The 19,982-nt window shown below is 33.0% G+C and overlaps 3 protein-coding genes across 7 annotated transcripts; 2 read left to right on the plus strand and 1 right to left on the minus strand.

Annotated features, from left to right (window-relative positions):
* The first annotated feature begins 3,218 nt into the window (after nucleotides 1-3,218).
* On the plus strand, nucleotides 3,219-9,831 carry LOC105782521 (protein EMBRYO SAC DEVELOPMENT ARREST 30). Of its 2 annotated transcripts, none has more exons than XM_012607304.2 (11): nucleotides 3,219-3,605; nucleotides 3,716-3,932; nucleotides 4,032-4,122; nucleotides 5,344-5,414; nucleotides 5,495-5,583; nucleotides 5,665-5,908; nucleotides 6,556-6,668; nucleotides 6,864-6,954; nucleotides 7,173-7,301; nucleotides 8,051-8,604; nucleotides 8,930-9,831. In XM_012607304.2, exons 2-11 carry the CDS (start codon nucleotides 3,768-3,770, stop codon nucleotides 9,354-9,356), a joined length of 1,974 nt encoding a protein of 657 aa, XP_012462758.1. In that variant the 5' UTR covers nucleotides 3,219-3,605; nucleotides 3,716-3,767; the 3' UTR covers nucleotides 9,357-9,831. The 2 variants fall into 2 exon arrangements, with proteins under 2 accessions (XP_012462758.1, XP_012462759.1); XM_012607305.2 differs by having other exon boundaries at nucleotides 4,038-4,122.
* Nucleotides 9,832-9,924: 93 nt separating this feature from the next.
* Nucleotides 9,925-11,993, plus strand: LOC105782523 (uncharacterized). The gene is made up of 2 exons (XM_052625917.1): nucleotides 9,925-10,523; nucleotides 10,938-11,993. The coding sequence occupies exon 2, from the start codon at nucleotides 11,035-11,037 to the stop codon at nucleotides 11,833-11,835; it is 801 nt and encodes a 266-aa protein (XP_052481877.1). The 5' UTR covers nucleotides 9,925-10,523; nucleotides 10,938-11,034; the 3' UTR covers nucleotides 11,836-11,993.
* Nucleotides 11,994-12,449: 456 nt separating this feature from the next.
* On the minus strand, nucleotides 12,450-15,362 carry LOC105782522 (F-box/kelch-repeat protein At1g16250). 4 transcript variants are annotated; one of them, XM_052625916.1, is made up of 6 exons: nucleotides 15,229-15,362; nucleotides 15,055-15,118; nucleotides 14,546-14,737; nucleotides 14,338-14,424; nucleotides 13,679-14,254; nucleotides 12,450-13,427 (listed from the first exon to the last, which is right to left on the minus strand). In XM_052625916.1, exons 3-6 carry the CDS (start codon nucleotides 14,593-14,595, stop codon nucleotides 12,854-12,856), a joined length of 1,287 nt encoding a protein of 428 aa, XP_052481876.1. In that variant the 5' UTR covers nucleotides 14,596-14,737; nucleotides 15,055-15,118; nucleotides 15,229-15,362; the 3' UTR covers nucleotides 12,450-12,853. The 4 variants fall into 4 exon arrangements, with proteins under 4 accessions (XP_052481876.1, XP_052481875.1, XP_012462761.1 ...); XM_052625915.1 differs by having other exon boundaries at nucleotides 14,546-14,740; XM_012607307.2 differs by lacking the exon at nucleotides 14,546-14,737.
* Nucleotides 15,363-19,982: the final 4,620 nt, after the last annotated feature.

Consider the following 19,982-nt stretch of genomic DNA (forward strand, 5'->3'; position numbering starts at 1 on the left):
TTTTGGAAAACTAGGCTTTTATAGGCCCTCAAAACGGCGTCGTTTTGGGGCAAGCCTTCGAGCCAAAATGGCGCTGATTCAGCATGACCCGAGTCCGACCCGACCTGTAAGCCCAGGATCCGCGCGTTTTTGGATAAAATGGGCTATTTATGCCTTCAGTCCTTCCGCGTTTGAGGCTTTTTGCAATCGGGTCTTTCTTCTTTATTTTTGCCACAAGATTTTACCTTTCTTACGATTTGGTCCTTAACGAAGCTGCGCGTTTTGGAGAGGGTGGGGATATTTCCTCATTTAGTCCCTCCATGTTATTCGTGTACTCGATGGGGTCCTTTTCTTTTATTTATTTGCGAATTTGCCACCAAATTTCTGTGTTAAGTTTAAATTAGTCTTTTTTGTTATTGTTGCTATTAAACTAATTAATTTTAATAATATTGCCTTTACTTTCACTATTATTATTATTTTTTCATATTGCTATTATTATTGTATTATTATTGTTTACGTATTTATTATTTGCTCATTTATACATTTTAATTTAGATTTAATTATATATATACATACATATTTTTGATTTATATACATGCATACTTCTATACTTTATGTACTTTATAATTTATATATATACGTTATATACATTTTATAATATATATATATCTATGGAGATACGTGTACATATTTTTATAACTTATATATATATATATATGTACTTTATTATTATTGTTTGTTTTATTTATTGTTCACTTATTTATTTATTTATATGCCCATTTTATGTTTTAGTTTATTTATTTATTTATTTGTTATTGTATATACATGATGAATTAGGTTTATTTATTTATTTATTATTTGTTTTTGCTCATATTATTTTAGTCACATCATTTTATTCATTATTCCATTATGCATATAAATACCATATTTCAAAAGGAAAATGTTTCTAATTGAGACAATGTTTTGCGTTTGGAAATTGAGAAAACGTGCCCTAAGGTCTTTGGGTGTCGATTTTTCTCGTTTAACCAAATGGCTTAATATCCTTTTAAAATTTTAAAATAAGGCAATGTTTTGCGTTTGGAAATTCGAGAAAACATGCCCTAAGGTGCTGGGTGTCGATTTTTCTCGTTCAACCAAATGGCTTAATATCCTTTCCAAAAAAATTACAAAATAAGGCAATGTTTTGCGTTTGGAAATTCGAGGAACATGCCCTAAGGTGCTGGGTATTGATTTCTCGTTTAACCAAATGGCCAAATATCCTCTTGAATTTTAATCCATGCCATTCGAGTTTTTTTTTAAGGATCGTATTTTAAATCTCTTTAAAGTTTTCAGTTTTTCGACACTAAGACATTAAGAAATCAACTAGGTACCAATTTTGGGCGTATCGAGGGTGCTAATCCTTCCTCGTGCGTAACTGACTCCCGAACCCGTTTTTCTGAATTTCGTAGACCTAACTTCTTGTTTTAATAAAATCAAATCGTTTATTAAAAACAACCAGTTTTCGAGGTGATCCAATCACACCTCATTAAAAAGGATTGGTGGCGACTCCTTTTTTTTTTTGTTTTCGTCAAAACCCAAGTCGACCCCGTTTTTTCAAAAACATGGTGTCAACAAATGTCAAATAAAAGAAAAGTAATTCTATACGGATTTTACTTGTGGTTGGCGTTAAGCCCACCATAGATCCCCTAATTTTACCATTGTATTATTTCTTTAACAGGAATTTGGGTCATAACTCTAACAGTTACATTAGTTTCAACCACTCATCATTCCTCGAGTAATTAACTGGTGCTTCATTGACTCAATTTCCTTTTAACAAGCCATTGTATTTCCTCCTGCTTTGCATTTTATCTTAGAAGAGTATTTACTCTCTTTGTAATACCCAGTACCCAGTATAAACAGTATTCCACGTAATGAGTGCTACGTTCAATGTCAAGGGGTCACCTATGATCATCATTCTCTTTTCGATCTATAATAAATTCTCTTAACAAATTTGTTTAGTTGATTTTTACTAAATTTATAGAAATTTTACCAGAGTTTTCCTGTAAAATCCAATATCGAAATGATAGTTTAAAACATCATCTATAAGCTTTATCGACATCCACCTCTCATTTCCTTATTACAACCTACGCATAAAACTAAACAAATCCAGGTGCTAAGTTTTCCTCTAAAATCAATGGTGCTTACATGATTCCTAATAATACTATATATAATTATAAATAAATCTGTTCCTAATGTTATATTAATCACCATTGTCTTTTTAGCTAAGCATTTTGTTTTACTATTTATAAATCACTTTCATCTTTTATGATTGATTTCGGTAATATTAAAACTTTATACCAAGTATGTTATAACCTTACATAATTATTCACTACTATATCTCAATTAAGCTTTTATAAATTTCTCATAAATTGATTTCTCCTTAATAAACAGTAATAGAAACCCACTGTAAAATGCTATCGATGTAATATAGTCATTTAAAGTAACACAATACTGATGTAATTTTGTATGGATAATATTTTAACGATTTAATTATTATATTTTTCAGTATGATTATACTTGTCATGCATGCAATTTTTTAATCAATTCGATATCTCGTGGTATCGATCTAAAATATTTTTATATTAATATTGATTAAATAATGAAAAGTCTTTTTACATGAAACAAATACATCAAATGCAACATGCATAATCTACCGAATGGAATATAAAATATCATGATTAAATTGTTAATATATTAATTATATAAAACTATGCTAAATAGTGTAAAACTAAAATAACTTTATATCAATATATAAGTGAATATCTCTCCAAAAATAATTAATATCACTATTATCATTCTTTGTTTCTTTTTTATCTCGTTCAATGATATCCATCCAAAAACACTAAAATGAAATATCCATTTAAACATAGATTAAATCTCAATAGAATTTATTTATTTTAATACAATGTCTAAAATTATATATAATCTCTTTTAACCTTAAAATAAGAGGATAAACATACTCAGTGCGCTTAAACTTACATTCTTCTAATGCTAATACCAATCTAACTAAAATTCAACCAGTAAATTTGAATAAAATGTGAAGTGATCGAAATTTGGTAAATGTATTGAAGTAGGCACCATGCTTTAACTTAGAGTATCTACTTGACCCAAAGTAAAAGTTAATTATAGTATTAGCTGTCTAAACGTGAATTAAGTGTTAGCTAAGTGGGTAAGTGTAATATAACTTAGTTTCAGTCATACACGCATTAACGAATTTACAATGAGAATTCTCCATCCTCTTTGAAACACTTTGTTTTCTCTTAACCTCTCTTCATTCTTCTTCATGCATTCTCTCTTATCAATTCTCTGTTAAAGTTCCTTCCATATTTCTCTGTTTGTCTTGTTGTGGGATTTTTTCCCTTGTGATTGCATCGGAGGGTGTTTAAAGTTTTGTGTTAAGTCCATTGCTTCCAATCCAGATTTGAACTCTACCCACTTCCCAATTCCCTGTTTTCCAGCCTAATAAATCAAGGGGGAAAATGAAAAAGAAGGTTCTAAATCTTTGATTCAAATCTGGGTTCTTCATGTTGTTTGGTGGTTTTCTAGAACTGGGTTCTCTTCACTGGGGGCTTGCTGCAACTTTCCAGGTAAAAAAAGAAAAAAAAAGTATTTTTTCATTATGTTTTATTTTACTTTGATTTGTTTTAATGTGGTTTTTTGGAATTTTAATGTATATATTTGGATTTTTGGATTGTAGGGAGAATTGGGTGTTAAATTCAACATCCAAGAAAGTAACTTTTTGAGTTAAGATGGCGTTCAAATCTAAGATAAAATGGGTTGCATTATTTGTATTGACTCTATCTTTGGCATCTTTGGTTGCTCATCTTTCAATGACAAAGTTTTCAAGTATGAATTTAGTCCAGTATAGTGCAAAAGAGGCTTTAAGCCATGATTTTCCTAATAGTGGATCACCAGTAAGTTATATATATTTTCGGATTTGAAGAACAAATGCTTTTTCTTCATCTGTTTGGTTGTATAATTTGTTGGTTTGATGCTGTTTATTTGTTCCTAAGTTGAAGACTAGAAGAAATAAGAGGCTATGGGGTGCTGTGAGGTCTCTGGAGTCTTTGCAACCACATGCAAACCCCAGAAGCAGCTATCCTGGTAAAGGGTTTTGCTCAAACTACTTAATTATGTAGTTATGCTTTTATACTGCCAAAAAACCATAATGCTGAATGTCGGATAGGGGTACATGTTTTTGAAGGGTCATATCGCCTACCATGTCTGAAAATGTGTTAGACACAGTTGTTGGACACTGGCAACATAGACATAATGTGCCCATGTATTCAAGAGGTTGTCAAATTTATATGTTTTTTATAATGAAGTAATGATAGATTTATCTTTGTTGTCTAGGTGATGATAACAGGCTAACTAGATCTTGCACCGTTTTTTAATTTGGATAATATTTTTAGCTTTCTTAGTTATGATATACCCCTGATTTGACATCTTAATGATAAGCCATGATCAGTAGAAGAAGCTGGACCAATGATTATCTATGCAATTTCAAAAAGTTTAGAGCACTATTAAATTTTGAAATGGCATTGATAAATTGTAATGTCCTAGCTCATGTTGGTTGATTCCTATCTTGAAATCAATTGAGAAATAGATTTCATCATTTGATTTGCGAGGACCACTGAATGCTCCCATGACGTGGACTAACCACTAATGTTTTTGTATTTTTTTTTCTCGTTATTGCCAATGGAACTCTTTTTTTTTTCCTTCACAGTTCTTGATGACTGAGGTGCATATGAAATTATTCATGTTCTTGTTTGAAGTGTAGAACTCTGCTGTTTCAAGAGTGGGGACTTAGGTTATACCAACATATCTACATCTTCAGCTTGTATAAGAAGTTTTTCTCTGATGATGATGATGAGAAATGTCCATTAGGTTTATATTTGTGTTTTTTAAATCTAAGTTTGTGACAAAAGCAATATAGCAGTGGCAGGTAATTTAATGAGCTGCTGATAGTACAATTTTCTTTGTAATTTCCATGATCTATGTTACTGCAATTCCTCATTTTTCTTGAAGTTCTCATTCCTGGACATGAGCGTGGAGATATGATCCTCCTAATACATGAAAACTTAGAAAAACTTGAACATACCTGTATCCAACATCTACAATCGAATCCAAGTAACATAGTTTATGATAACTCTTAATAATATTTTTACTACATAAGTTTGATCAGAATTGCAATATTCTGTTGACTTTCCAATTAAATAAAACTGCTACTTCTTGTTTGGCTGTTCTTGTTGCTTGATAATTGAATATCTTCAAAATAATTCTTTTAATCTGTTGATTAGTAAATAATCATCTCTCCTTTAACAGTTCCAGATGAAAACACTAATGGTTTCATCTATGCAAAAATTTTTGGTGGATTCGAGAAGATAAGATCTTCGGTATGACCTATTAGATGCACTAAAGTATCTTTTTCCTTTATTTTTATTGGCCGTTTGTAACATATTTGTTAAATTTCTAGATCTGTGATCTTGTCACCATATCCAGGCTTCTAAATGCTACTCTTGTAATTCCAGAGATACAACAAAGTACCCGCTCAAAAGGTGTCAGGTATAGTTGCTTATTGTATTTGTTATAAATTGATTTTCAGGCCTTGTATGATATGTTCTTACCCGATTCATTGTTATACAGTTACAAATTCAAGAGTTTTTCCTATCTTTACGATGAGGAGCAGTTTATCATGTTGCTTAAAAATGACGTCAATATTGTAAAAAGCTTGCCTGAGTATTTAAAGGCCGCGAGACGAAGGAGTGAGTTCCCTACTTTCAAGCCCAAAAATTCTGCTTCTCCAAATTTTTATGTCAAAGAAGTTTTGCCAAACTTAAGGAAAGCAAAGGTTGTTGGGTTGATTGTCACGGGTGGAGGGTGCCTGAAGGTAGTTCAAAGTCTTATAATTGTACTTTTCTTTTCTCAAGAAACATTTGAAGTTAATTTTTGCTAGCAGTTTGCTGGTGCAATATAGGTTTTTGACTGATAGTAAAATTTTATGTTTCTTTGTGTAATTTCCCTGCTTGAGTGTTAGAGGTGATTGCATGTCTGTCTCAAGTGCAAAAAAAGTCCTCAATTTATAAGCAAGTAAACCGTGCTTCATGGTTTTTATGTTAGGCAAGGGAAATATACCACACCTCACAGGTGAATATTATGCATCTGTTTCTATTTATTGTTTGACTTAGTGTTGGATTTTGACAAACTTGTTTGACTGGAGCTAGAATCCGGTGGTGTTTTGGGTTAGAGAGAGGTAACTGCGAAAGGGAAGAAAGAGGAAGATGTTGGGTGTTTTCATTTTAAATGAACAGTAAACGCCAGAAATTGATTTCTCTAAGACCTTCCAAACAACAGAGAACAATTTTTTTTCATGAATCTATCTTTTAGGATTTTTTTAGAAAAATTTCTAGAAATCATTTGCAGTGAATTAAACTGAGCCTGATTGAAAATAGTTTAGTGTTTCTTGTGATAGCATACTTTTAACTCAAAGTCAAACTATAAGATTAAATATTAAAGTAGTAACCATGTGTCTTTCAGTCAATTCTTCCACCTAGTATGTCCGAGTTTCAGAGGCTTAGATGCAGGGTTGCTTTTCATGCACTCCAGTTTCGTCCTGAAATTCAGATCCTTGGCCTCCGGATGGTTGAGAGGTATAATTTCCTTTTGCCTTTCTCCTGAAGTCTTAAGTCATTGAAGTGCAAGTAAAATATATAAAAGTAATCCAATGCTCAATCAAGATTTATCCGATTCTTTGTGCTACATATCATCTTTTTGTAATGCATCTTCCTGCACAAGTATCATATGCCTACTTTTGGATGGATCAGAGCTTACTAATCTTCCTGCAGGCTACGAGCATCGGGACAGCCTTTCCTAGCATATCATCCGGGTTTAGTAAGAGACACCTTGGCGTATCATGGCTGTGCTGAACTTTTCCAGGTCAGCTGTTTATGTCTTTTCTTTCCCGTATCCATGTCTACCCTACATTCCATCTTTTCATTAACTGCCCTGAAGTCTATGTCAAATTCAGCATTTGATGTTCTTTTGAAGTATATTGCAAATTTAACAAAAAAATAATCGAAGGACTTCAATTGTCATGTTTGTCCAGTTCTATGTATTTTTCTTTACTTCATCCAAGTATTTGGTGCTACTTGTAGGATGTTCATACGGAACTTATACAATACCGAAGGGCACAGTTGATCAAGCAAGGAATCATTAATGATGAACTAAGCGTTGACTCACACTCTCGAAGAGAAAATGGTTCATGTCCTCTCATGCCTGAAGAGGTATGTTACAAATAGAATTCACTGTTGCAGACTGAGGTTGTGCCTGATACATGTTATTTGTGTAGGATCCTTTGATAATCCCAGCAATTTCCTTGTTGCAAGTTCAGTTGATTGAAATTTATCTATCGAAGTTTAAGCTTTTACAACTTTCTGACCTCTAATTATGGGATTGGATTCTCAAGTATGCTTTTATTGGTTCTGAATTCTATTTTGTTTGGGAAAGAACATTGAGGCACTCAGCCAGCCATTAAGAAATTTTATTAGTATTAGCCAATCTGAGCTAGCAATGTTGAAAATGAGAAAAATGGCTTTTGTAAAGTGAAAGACTAATTGATTGTAGTTTTAAGCTTTATTAGCATATATATACAGCCTTGGAAACGCCTACATGTTCGGTCATCATAAAAGTAACTCAGGAGACAATGAGGAATACAATGGAGAGAAAACAGGATCGAAAGAGTTGGGAAAAAGAGTGAGAAAACCAGAAGGGCAGAAATAAAGTACGACCGGATACGGAAAACTTAGTATTCCACTGATCCAGTGCTGTTGTAACATTACCAAACTAGAGTATTTATGATTATGACTCATATTTCCTTAATGAAAATGCAAAATCCACTCTAACCCTTTTAAACATATAGCCTAATAAGTACTAGAGATAATCCTCCAGTCAAGAAGACATTAAGGATGTTTTAATGACAACATAATGGATTGTTGTGCTTCTCTTATATTCATTTATTTCCTGATTTTTTCAGGTTGGGCTTCTTCTTCGTGCAATGGGTTATCCTTCTAAAACAATTATATACCTGGCAGGATCTAAAACTTTTGGTGGTCAACGTCTTCTGATCCCTCTACGTGCATTGTTTGGGAACCTAGTAGATCGCACTACATTGTGCAGCAAAACAGAGTTGTCAGACTTAGTCGGTCCTGAAGCACCTCTGCCTGCTGATATTTTCCGACTACCTCTTCCAAAAAGAGAACAGCAACTTATAGACCAGTGGAAAAAGGCTGGTCCACGGCCCCGGCCTCTTCCTCCACCTCCTGATAGGCCCATATACCAACATGAAAAAGAAGGTTGGTATGCTTGGATTCTGGAGAAGGACAAAGAACCGGACCCTTCACCTATGGAACATAGGATGCAAGCGCACAGGTTAATTTGGGATGCCCTAGATTATATCGTCTCTGTGGAAGCAGATGCTCTTTTTCCTGGTTTTAACAACGATGGCAGTGGATGGCCAGATTTCTCAGGCTTGGTTATAGGACAGAGGTTATACGAGAGGGCTTCTTCTAGGACATACCGACCAGATAGGTCTATATGCACAAAATGCTGCTCTTTTTTATATATTTACATGCTATTCAAATTCTTCTCTGGAATTCTGTAGATCATTGTCATAATATTCGCATATTTGGGAGGAATCTATAAGATTTTAGTTATCTATTCTTGAGATCATGTAGTTAATTAGCTTCTTTAAACAAAGTGATAAACTTCCTTTCATGGCAATCTTGTTTTTCTCCCCCTTACCTGCTAGTTGGTTAGTTTGCCTGCCACCAGATTCTAGCTAAGTTTCTTTGAATAAAAATTAGTTCATCTTTATATTTATGTTTGACACCATCTGTTTCATTTCTTCAAACAGGAAAACTATTGCTGCACTTTTCAACATTACGCGTGATGAAATGTACCATCCGAAGCGTGATTGGATGTTATCGGTTAAGGAACATCTCAACAGAAGTTTGAGTGAAGATGGTTTCTTCAGGCAATCCCTGTTGTCGAAGCCTAACTCTTTTCTGTCGCATCCACTTCCCGAATGCTCTTGCAGAATCCCTTCTGTTGAAACCACGAAACAAATAAAAGGCAAAGATGGCAGAATTGTTTTTGGAGGTGAAGAGGAGTGCCCCAAATGGATGGAGTTGGCTAGGGCTGAAGGGGCTAGAAACGACGACATGGAATCAGCAGAAGATGATAATGACACAGTTGAACAGCTAGAACCCGATGCAGTTGATGCCACAAGTAGCTTAACATCGCTGATTGATCATGATGAAGAATGGGATCCAAATGACTAACTGGTCACAGGAGATGATACAAACTCCTCCCTACATCATCAAAGGACTGAATTCAGTTTCCGGTGAGTTGTTCTGCAATGAAACTTTTCATGTCACAAGGGTAGCAGCCATTCTTTTATTTCACAGCTTTTGAGATAAAATAAGTAGTCAATTACTTTTGTCTTCATTGAGTAGATTCATTCAATCAAATTCTCCAGGCACAAAGAAAAACCAGAGAGTTATTTTATATGGTTTATACAGTCAAAGTTTTCTAACATTAGAAGAACAGTGGAAAGAATTGCAGCCTTTAGCATTAAAATTGCCCTTCTTATTAGTCTTCATGGGAGAGAAACTGAAACTCTGCTGTAAATCTGAGGTTCTGCAATTTTTTTTTTTACTGTTACATGTGTAAATTTGCATAGAGAAAGGATTTCAATGACAGTTTTGTAATAGACCATTCTGGTATCATGTGATTTATTCGATTTTTTTTTAATTCTTTGTTTCTTTCTTTTGGATAAGTATTTTGTTTATTTATAAAAAAATGAAGCAGGATAACCCTCTCAAATTTCAACTTGGTGCAACATGTAACCTTTCCAAAAGAAAGAACTTCAAATTTATGATTATTATTTCTGCATGGTGATAGAAGGCAAAATATTGTTAGAGATGATGGATGGGTTCAACCATTTTGTTAAATATAATAATTTATGGTTGCACTCAAAATTTAGAGTTAAAATTGAGTCAAATAAAATGAAAAATTTAATCGTATAATTACAATAAAATAAAAAATGTTATTAGATTATGTAGTTTAAGATTTCTTAACACTTCTTGAACATGTATCTTCAAAATTGATGGACCAAGTCTAATAAATATTAACAATATGTAAATAGGAATAGAATGAGGTGGAAAATATTATATAAATTGGAAAAGAATAGAATAGAATAAGCTGGAAAAGCGACCCGACAAAGCAGCTAAGCAACAAGTGAGAGGAGAAAGGCAGAGATGGTTGGACCGCGTGGCGTTTTGCAGTGTAACATTCAGACTCACCCTCCATCTTCCTCGCTTCCCAATCACTGCCCGTCCTTTTTGCTATATAAACTAACTCACCCTTTCCATTTTTTTACACACACTCTGACACCATTTCCATCTGCAAAATCAGAGGTTTTTTTTTGGCTTAAGGCGCACGTACCTGTGAGTTTAGATTCCATGCTGTTTATTTTGGTTTTGCATGTTTCAAGATTAGTTTTTTCTTTTGCACCCATTTCTCTCTTCTTAATGCTTGTTAATACAAAAGTTTGATTTTTGTTGATTCTTGGTGTTTTGATATGTTTATTTTGGTTTTGGATGTTTCATGAACACTTCATATATATATTTCCTTTGCATTGGCCTAGCAACCCTTTCTTGTCTTCTTTGTTCTTACAATATGCAATATGTTTCCTTTTCTTACAATGGCAGTTGAAGTATGAGCTTTGGATCTCAAAAGCACATCATAAGGGATTCCTAGAGTTTGAGATGAGATTGTTGCAGTACTCTTTATTGAGATTTGAACAATCATACGTCTTATATCCCAAGTTTCTACTTACATTTTGGTCTTGTTTTGTTTAGTAAAGCGGGAAAGGATGCGAGTTGGAGTTGTGGCCAAGAGTCTAAATCCATAAAGGTCAAGAAGGAAGAATTGCATTTCTAAGTGGAGACGAAGAATATGGAGCCGAGCGGTGAGAATGAAGAGAAGGCGAAATCGGTAGAGACAGAAGAGAAGAAGGTCGAGGAAAAAGAAGAGGAGAAGGAGAAGGAGAAGGAGAAGGAGAAGGATACAGAGGTTAAGGAAAAAGAAGAGAAGGAGAAGGAAAAGGATAAGGATAAAGAGGTTAAGGGAGACGAAGAGAAAGAGAAAGAGAAAGAAAAGAAAAAGAAGAAGAAGAAAGACAAAGATGGGAAAGAGAAAGAGAAAAAGAAAAAGAAGAAAAAGGATAAAGAGTTAGAAGAAGGAAAATCCGAAGAGAAAAAAAAGAAGAGGAGGAGAAAGAAGAAGAAGGATAAAGGTTCTTCTTCCTCATCGTCGTCATCGTCATCTTCTTCTTCCTCGTCATCATCTTCATCTTCTTCGTCGTCTTCTGATTCAGATTCAGATAAGAAAAAGAAAAGAAAAGAGAAAAAGAAAAAGAAGCAAGAGAAGGAAGACGATAAAGAGCCGAAAGAAGATGAACACAAAGAGAAGAAAGATGACGAGACAAAAGAGAAAAAGAAGAAAAAGAAGAAGGATAAAGATCATGAAGAAGGTGAGGGAAAAGGCAAAGTCAAAGATCTTAGCAAGCTAAATCGAATGCTAGAGAGAACTAATAAGAGATTAGAAATCCTTATTGCAAGAAAGGCGGACATCGAAATGCGGATTAAAGAAGCCGAGGAGAAAAAGTGCAGTGAAGCTGCTGCTGCTGCTGCTGCTGCAGCTGCAGCCGCAGCCAAAGCTGCAATCGAGGAACAGATCACCGAAGCCACACTCTGAGTAAGTGGCTCCGACAAACCAATATGCTATAGACGTATTCAATTTCAAACAATAACATACGTCCATTAATGTGAAAAAAAGATAGCTACAAATTTACAGAAAACTATTTGTAGCAGTCCAATATTATTTGAATAAGATAATAATGTGATTTTGAGTTACCATTGGTGATACTTGATGCTAGCATGTTGACATATTTTACAATTGTTAGACATGTTCTCAGTATGGTTAATGATCAGTTCATGTCTGAGATACACAACAGAAAACTGAAGTTCAATCATAGTTTGGTCACAAGTGGTAAGTGTAATGTTCATTAACAAGTTAGGACGAATTTTAAATACTTACCTGTCCAAACTAATCCATGTGTGGATTAGAACAAACATTACCTGCATTAGCTGACCAGACAGCTCAGAACAAGCAACTGCACCTACATTTCAGAAGTTCCACAAGTTGTTCATGGCAACCATAACACAAGCTTTGGGGGCTATGAAAAAACAGGATTACAGGTTCTGCAAGCCATATCCAACACTCATCCTGAGTCCGGATTAGAACAAGCATTAGCTGCATTATAGGTTCTGCGGGTTATGGATAACAGGATTACTTACAAGTTCTGCGGGTTATGAATAACAGGATTACTTCCAAGTTCTGCAAGCACTGTTCAACAGCATATTTGAAAATTTTGAGAATTACAGAGATGATTATTACATATATGAAGAACAAAGGGTACAAGGGGGTAAATTGTAGTCAACTTCCATGATTTCTCTTGAAATAACATATCCAACTAATAACATGAACAGATCTAGACAAACTTCTGCTGTGCTATGTTCTGTGACGGTAATTGGTTACTCGAAATAAACCCGAGGGTTCTAATTCGCTCTGGGACTCATGTGACTCCAGGTTTGCCATCTAGAGATATGTGCTGCTGCTGCATGTGAATTTGCATTTCAGTATTGCTGCTCTATGGTTAAGGGTGCTTGGTTCTGGAGAGTACATGAGAAAATAATTTTTTCTTTTTTCTGAATCAAGGAGTGTATTTTTCCTCCATGGAGGCACAGCCTAGGATCGAACCACCAGCTGGACTACACATCGGCCGGATTTCCCTCCAGTTTAATGGCCTCCGTAACGGATCACAAACTCTCACCCCAGCTAACCTCACCACATCAAACCTCCCAGCCCCTGAATCTTCCCACTTGAGAACCTTTCCTCCAAGAACATATAATTCATGTCTTAGTGCAGCAAAACCATAACCAAAGGCCTCAAGTTCTCGACAGTGATCAGGAAGATGAACCGGAGGAACAGCACCAACATTGTACCACTCTCCTCTTAAAGAATCTCTAGTTTTAACTAAGCTCTCCCCCCAATCCACCACGGTATAAACTTGATCATCCCCCATCACTTGAACTGCAAATTGCATTGCCCTCGAAAAAGGCCATATGTCATTGACTGTGCACCATGTTTTATTTGATGGATCGAAAATTTCGGATGGGTTCTGCTCTGCCAAGCCTACCTGGTCACTCAAAACATGAAATTTGCCTTTATATGATATACCTAGGCAGTCCATTTGTGGATTCGGCATTTCTGGCATATCCTCCCAACTGCAACTACCATTGAAGTCATAAACCAAGCCAAAGGAATTTTGCAAATAAAAGAAAACCATACATAGGTTATAGATTAAAAAGGTAAGAAATATATGATTCGGACACATTTTCAAACAATTAAAAATCCACCGGATGTCATCAACGATGCACCAGATGCAAGTAGTAGAGAGTTACAGTTACAGTTAGATGTTTTATCAACCTTCTAATATTAAACAATAACATATCATCCTTGAAAAACTGGAGCTTACCGATCACCTAGCGGATCATAAACTTCAGCAAGAGAAAGCCCTCGAGGATAAGATAAGTTGCGCCCACCAGAAACATAAACTTTCCCTGACATAACACAGCATGCAAAGTGAGATCTTGGTGTTTGCATACTCGATAATCTGGTCCACTGTTTCTTATAAGGATCAAACTGTATAACAGCATTTGTTATCACAGGGGTTTGACGCGGATAAGCAGTATCACGTGGAGCATGGGAGCCACCGATCACAAGGAGCCTATTGTGGACACACACACATGAAAATCCAAAATGCTGTAAGCCATCATGTTCAGTTGGAATCTTTGGCAAAGGATGCCATCTATCGGCTTCACGATCATAGGCAATCCACTGATTATTGGAACGTTCGGTCACAACAAATAACCAATCCCCACACCATCCTTGGTTAGCTTTATAATTTGCATACTCGGGGCTGCGAACCAAATCTTTCCACCTGTTTGAGACAGATTCAAGCACCCCATGGTAACCATGTGACAACCTGGCTAGACATCTCAAAGCCAAATCATCCGGCAATCCAGGAAGAAGAGCTTCTTGAGCAGATTCCCTAAAGTGAAATGCAACAGTAAACAAGCTTAACAAAACTTTGAAAACCACTCTAGCAAATATGAAAAAAGATAAGAAACTAACAGTGCACAAAGATGAAGACCATCAGTTTTCTCGCCTTTTTGGGGAAATTGGTAAGGGTTGATGCCATAAAATTTGCAGGTCATTAAACTGTCAAAGTTGTGATAAACTATATAAATATCAGAGGACACACATTCAAAGTCCCTAATCAATCCTTTTACAATTTGCAAGCTCCCTATAGTCTTGACATTTGCTTACAAACAAAACTCACCAACAGCGGAGTTTAAAGTTTCCGGCAATAAGGGTTAGACGGTTCACCATATCCCTAAAGACGTATATAAATAATACACAGCACACACGAAACACAATAGAAAATGATACAAACAATGAGCTTCATCAACAACAAAAGAAAAATGTGCCTACGTCCCAATAGAAGCCGGCAGCAGCGCACCTGGGCATGAAGCTTCTACAAAGATTCCAATACACTTAATGAGTTACATAAAGCATCTTGATCCAGGACAATCACGTGACACTTACACAACCATTCATACATTTTTAATTACTTAAGGCTTTTCCTCTTCGGTTTTTGCTATTTTTCTTATCTCCATTGAAAATATACCTTCCTTAACAAGTTCCCTGAGCAATTATTTCTATAGCATAATTCGAAAATTAACAAAATAAATAAATAATGAAGCTAAGTAACAAACGAACAAACTTCAATTGAAAATTAAAAAAAAAAAAACCCAAGCTCATAATTGTAATAGAAGCAATATGACTTACATGCTTCAGAAAGCCGATTGACATAAACCTTAAAGACTAGAAAGGTGAACTTGGAATTAACCACCTGCAAAACAAAAATTAATAATAATTTGATTAAAGGACAACAAAGGAAAGTAGATTTTTTCTGAGTAATGGGTAATGAAGAATTTTGGGATTGTATTTGAATTTTTTTACCTTTTGGATCAAAACTGCTGAATTTGAAGAGAGGGAGAAAGAAATGACTTTGGATGATAAAAAGTAGTGTATTTTTATAAGGGGAAGAAAGCAAAATGAAAGAGAAATTGGAAGGAGAAGGAAATAAATAGAAACTTGGACGTGGCACTGCCTTTTATGTCTTTACATTAAAATTTTGGATCTTTGTCTTAGGGTCCACTACTGTAATATGCTTGCTTGGGCCTCCACATCCTAGGGAAATATTTCCAGAACTCGTCCTCTCTCCTTTCATATTTTATTGGTAAAGGCAATAAAATTCGTTTTATTTTACCCACTTAATTATTATTATAATGTTTCATAATTATATATTTTAGTCACTTGTCTAATACAAATTTAAAGTGGATTTTATTTTATTGATCTAATAATAAATTTAACTGTTTATATATTTTATTAATTTAACTCTAAATTTTAAAAATTCAACAAAGGTAACTTTTAATGTTTATAAGCTTTGTCATTTTAGTCCTAATTATAAATATGTTAAAAATATTAAAATTTAAAAAGTAAATATAAAAATATTTTAAGATTTTTTTTATACTCAAAATGACTTTAAACTGTATCTTTCACTTTTTTTTTATTTCTTTCTTTCAATTAACAAAGTTAGAAATATCAAATGTCATGACCTTGACTTGCGGTCTCTTTCCAATACTTGAGCTAGGAAAGATAAATACACGAGAGTAGAGAGCCTAAAACTAGTACTATATCTATAGCAAATAATAAGGTCGTCGGAGTCGGTGTCATCAACTTAACCATTTTTATAAGTTTATAAATTTGTTAATTTTGAGCTTCTTTTTTTTTTTTAATTAGGAATTTGAAATGAACAAGGTAGTAAAAGAGAAATAAAGGGGACTAAATCAAAAGAGATTGAATAAAAAAATAGCTTTAATTTATAGGTTTTTCGTATGTTTGGTTGAGTAGAAAATAAGCATGGTTGATAAGAAAAAATAAATATAAATTTTTAAAAAAGAGTAAATGTACAAAAATTTTTAAGATTTTTAAATATATTTTATAATTTTTTAGAATTAAAACTAAAATGAAAATTTTTAAAAATATTAGAGAGCTAAATTTGTTATTAGGCCAATAAAAAGAGTCTCATGTTAGACTAGAGGTGTTCATGGGCCGGGCGGCCCGGCCCGGCCCGACGGCCCGCCCGAAATATGGGAGGGTTTGGGTAAAAATATAGGCCCGAAATATGGGCTTGGGCAAAAAAACGAGGCCCGATTAAAAAACAGGCCGGGCCTCGGGCACAACTTTTTTGGCCCGGGCACGGCCCGGCCCGGCCCGAATATAATAAATATTTTTAATTTTTTAATTTTTTTAATTTTAAAATACTTTTTTTAAATTTTTTAAATTTTAAAATTTTTTTAAAATACTTTTTTTTTTAATTTTTTTAAAATACTTTTTTTAATTTTTGTTTTAATTTTTAAAATAAAATTTTGGTATTTATTTAAAAACGGGTCGGGCCGGGCCGGGCCCGGGCTTATGAATTTTTTCTTGGGCCGGGCCTGGGCAAAATTCTAGGCCCATATTTCGGGCCGGGCCCGGGCCGAAATTTTTTATGGGCCCAGCCCGGCCCGGCCCATGAGCACCTCTATGTTAGACTTCCTTTATTTTAACAACAAGAGTGACTAAAATATTTAATTTCAAAAAGTTGAGTGACTAAAAAGAAAAAAAATAATAGTTAGGTGATCAAAATAGAAAAAATAAATAATTGGATGATTATTATTGTACTTTACCCAATTTTATTCTAGTTAGACAAAAAAAATTATGTTTAAATATTATGTTGATATCAATTTTGGAAAACCTGTATCGTTATTCTTTATTAAAAATTGACATTTTATTTATGATTTAAATGTTGAAGAAGCCCTAAACTTTTTAAAATAAAAATAATGCTTAATAGTAAAAGAGGCCCTCAACAAAAATAATAATAATAATAATAATAATCAAGTTTTTATGAAAATTTTGTATCAAATTGAACCCTTGTAACTGAAAAATAATAATCACCGAGGTCATTGGTTACCTTTGATCATTAATGTGATTAATGATTCAAATAAATAGTGACAAGTCATGTGGTAACATTTAATAAATATTTTAAAATTAAATATATATTTTAAAATATTTAAAACAATATATTTAAAATGAACTTGGACAATTAGTTGTCCAAGTTTATCTTAAACTCGGTTGTTAAAATAATTACTAAAAACTTAAGAGAAAGTATGAAAATTATTAATAGTTATAAGAAATTATTAAAAGTATTAAAAATTAGTCAAAGTATTTAAAATTTATTATAAAATCACATCGGAATAAATGTGAACAAGTTAGTATCCAGTTTCAAATGCACATGGATAATATCTAAATTTATTTTAGATGTGAGTCACCGACTCTTTAAATAATTATTAAAGGAATTATGAAAATTACTAAAATTTTAAATATAATTTTATATTTAAAATTTATTAAAACATTAAATTTTAGTTAATTACTAAAAGTTCCAATTTATTTAAAGAATAATTATGGAAAATTAATCATATATGTAATATATTATTTAAACTTTCACTCATATAGTAGATGATTTATAATTTAATACGTATTATATATATTTTACATTTAGTTACAATTTGTAGCAAATCAGACAAGATTATCTTATTAAAAGAATTTTAAGAATAAATATCAATAAATTGAAAATATAAATTAAATACTTGCCGCAATATGGCAATTAAAAAGTCAAATGAGGAAACCACCTAGAAAAAGATGCAGTGGAACCAGCCAACATTTTTTAAAAGTCAAAGCCGTCGTGAGGTTGAAGGATTAGGGAAGTCCCAGTATTTAGTGCATATTATATTTCGATTTTTTTTTAAATAGATAAATTAATTTTTATATATTTTAAAACGTATAAATCAGTCTTCTTATTAAATTTTATCTATTAAATAATGACGTGGAAGGTTAAAATTCATGTTTAAAAATTATTTTTATGGGTAAACTATTAAAATTACTATTAAACTATGCCTTCGTTCTATTTTGATATCCCAAATATTATTGTTTATTAAGTCACAAAATTTTAAAATTAAATATTTTATTCACTTCAAATTGATGTGGGTTTTTTATTAGTTTAATATCAAAATTAGCCCTCTAATGTTTACATATTCTATCAATTTGATCCTAAATATAAAAATTCAACAAATTTAGCCTTTGATGCTTACAAAATTTTTCATTTTAGTTCTAATTCTAAAAAATTAATAAATTTGATCCTCAACATTTATAAAATTTATCATAAAAATTAAAATATATTTATTTGTTTAAAAAAGGCTCATTTTTAACTCTTTATAACCAATCAGCTAATCCATGTGAGATATTAAGTTACTTGTCGCAATTTCTTCTACTATAATTTAAACAACACCAAATGACAACTTCACTAATACTAAAAGGTTTACAAATTAATAAAAATCCAAATGGGAGAGAACAAATGTTGGGATGATATTGAAAGCAAAGGCTACCATCCTTTTTATATAATGGTTGAGGCGGCAACCATTTTATCCCTTTCAATGTCGGGTAAATGAGCTAACAACCAATAGTCATGTCATATTCATCCTCTCTTAGTCTTTCTTCTTTGTATCGTGTAGCTTTCTTCTCTTTCTTGAAAGCCCCCTTTTCATCTCAATGCTCTCTTCTCGCCCCGCTTTGTGTCATTGGCTTCCTTTTTTTTTCATCAGTTTCCCCTTCCCGTGTACCCCATTCTAACTTTGCTCTACCATTAAATGGGCATGGATGATATTAGTAACCACACCGTGAGGTCCACGTCTCACCAATCATTTTTCCCCTTTTTTTATATTATATTTGTAATGATATCAACCTCCACTAAAATTAATAATATTTAAAAGAGACGTAAATTCAAACATTGGAGATGACATTATTATGAGGATCAACTACAAACTTCAAATAAAAATTTATTTAATATTTTGAAAATATAAGTTCAAACTTTATCATTCTCTCTCACTCCCTCAATATTGTACTGAATTTTTTATGGTTCTCCTCATCTAGCTTGTCCTTGCCAACACATTCTTACCTATTTGCCTTCTTTTGACAAAGTCTATTTGGTATGGAGATACAAGATTCTTCGTACTCTTATTCATTTTGTTAACCATGAGGTTGGTAATAGTTTTATACCCAACATTACACAGATTAATATGTCTATAATCATTGGCGGATACAAGAGGGGGCAGGTAGGGGCCACTGTCCCTAACATTTTATTATTGACGTGGCACCATTTAGTCTCATATGTCAAGTCAACAAATAATTAAACAATTCAAACAATCCCTAAAATTTATTTTTTAAAATTATTAAAAATAACAAAATTTTGGAAATTTAAAAAATAAATATAAAATTAAAAAATAAATATTATAATTTAAAAAAATATTAGATCCTAAGACTCATCATTTTTATTTCATTTATGATAAAATACAATAAAAGGAAAACAAAGAATTCTTTTAATAAATTTTAATGACATTAGAATTTTTTTAGTTTATTTTTCAATATTAATTTTTTTCAAAATTTTAATTATATATATTGAAATTTTTAGATTTTTAGGGATTTTAAAAAAATTATTTATTTGACGACGTGGCATATGGGACAAAAATAGTACCGTGTTAGTAACAAACACATGTGGACTACCATGCAAGATGCCATAGCAGCGCTTGAATGCCACACCAATAAGTTAACAATGA

This window comes from Gossypium raimondii, chromosome 13 (assembly GCF_025698545.1).
Source record: "Gossypium raimondii isolate GPD5lz chromosome 13, ASM2569854v1, whole genome shotgun sequence".
Taxonomy (NCBI): domain Eukaryota; kingdom Viridiplantae; phylum Streptophyta; class Magnoliopsida; order Malvales; family Malvaceae; genus Gossypium; species Gossypium raimondii.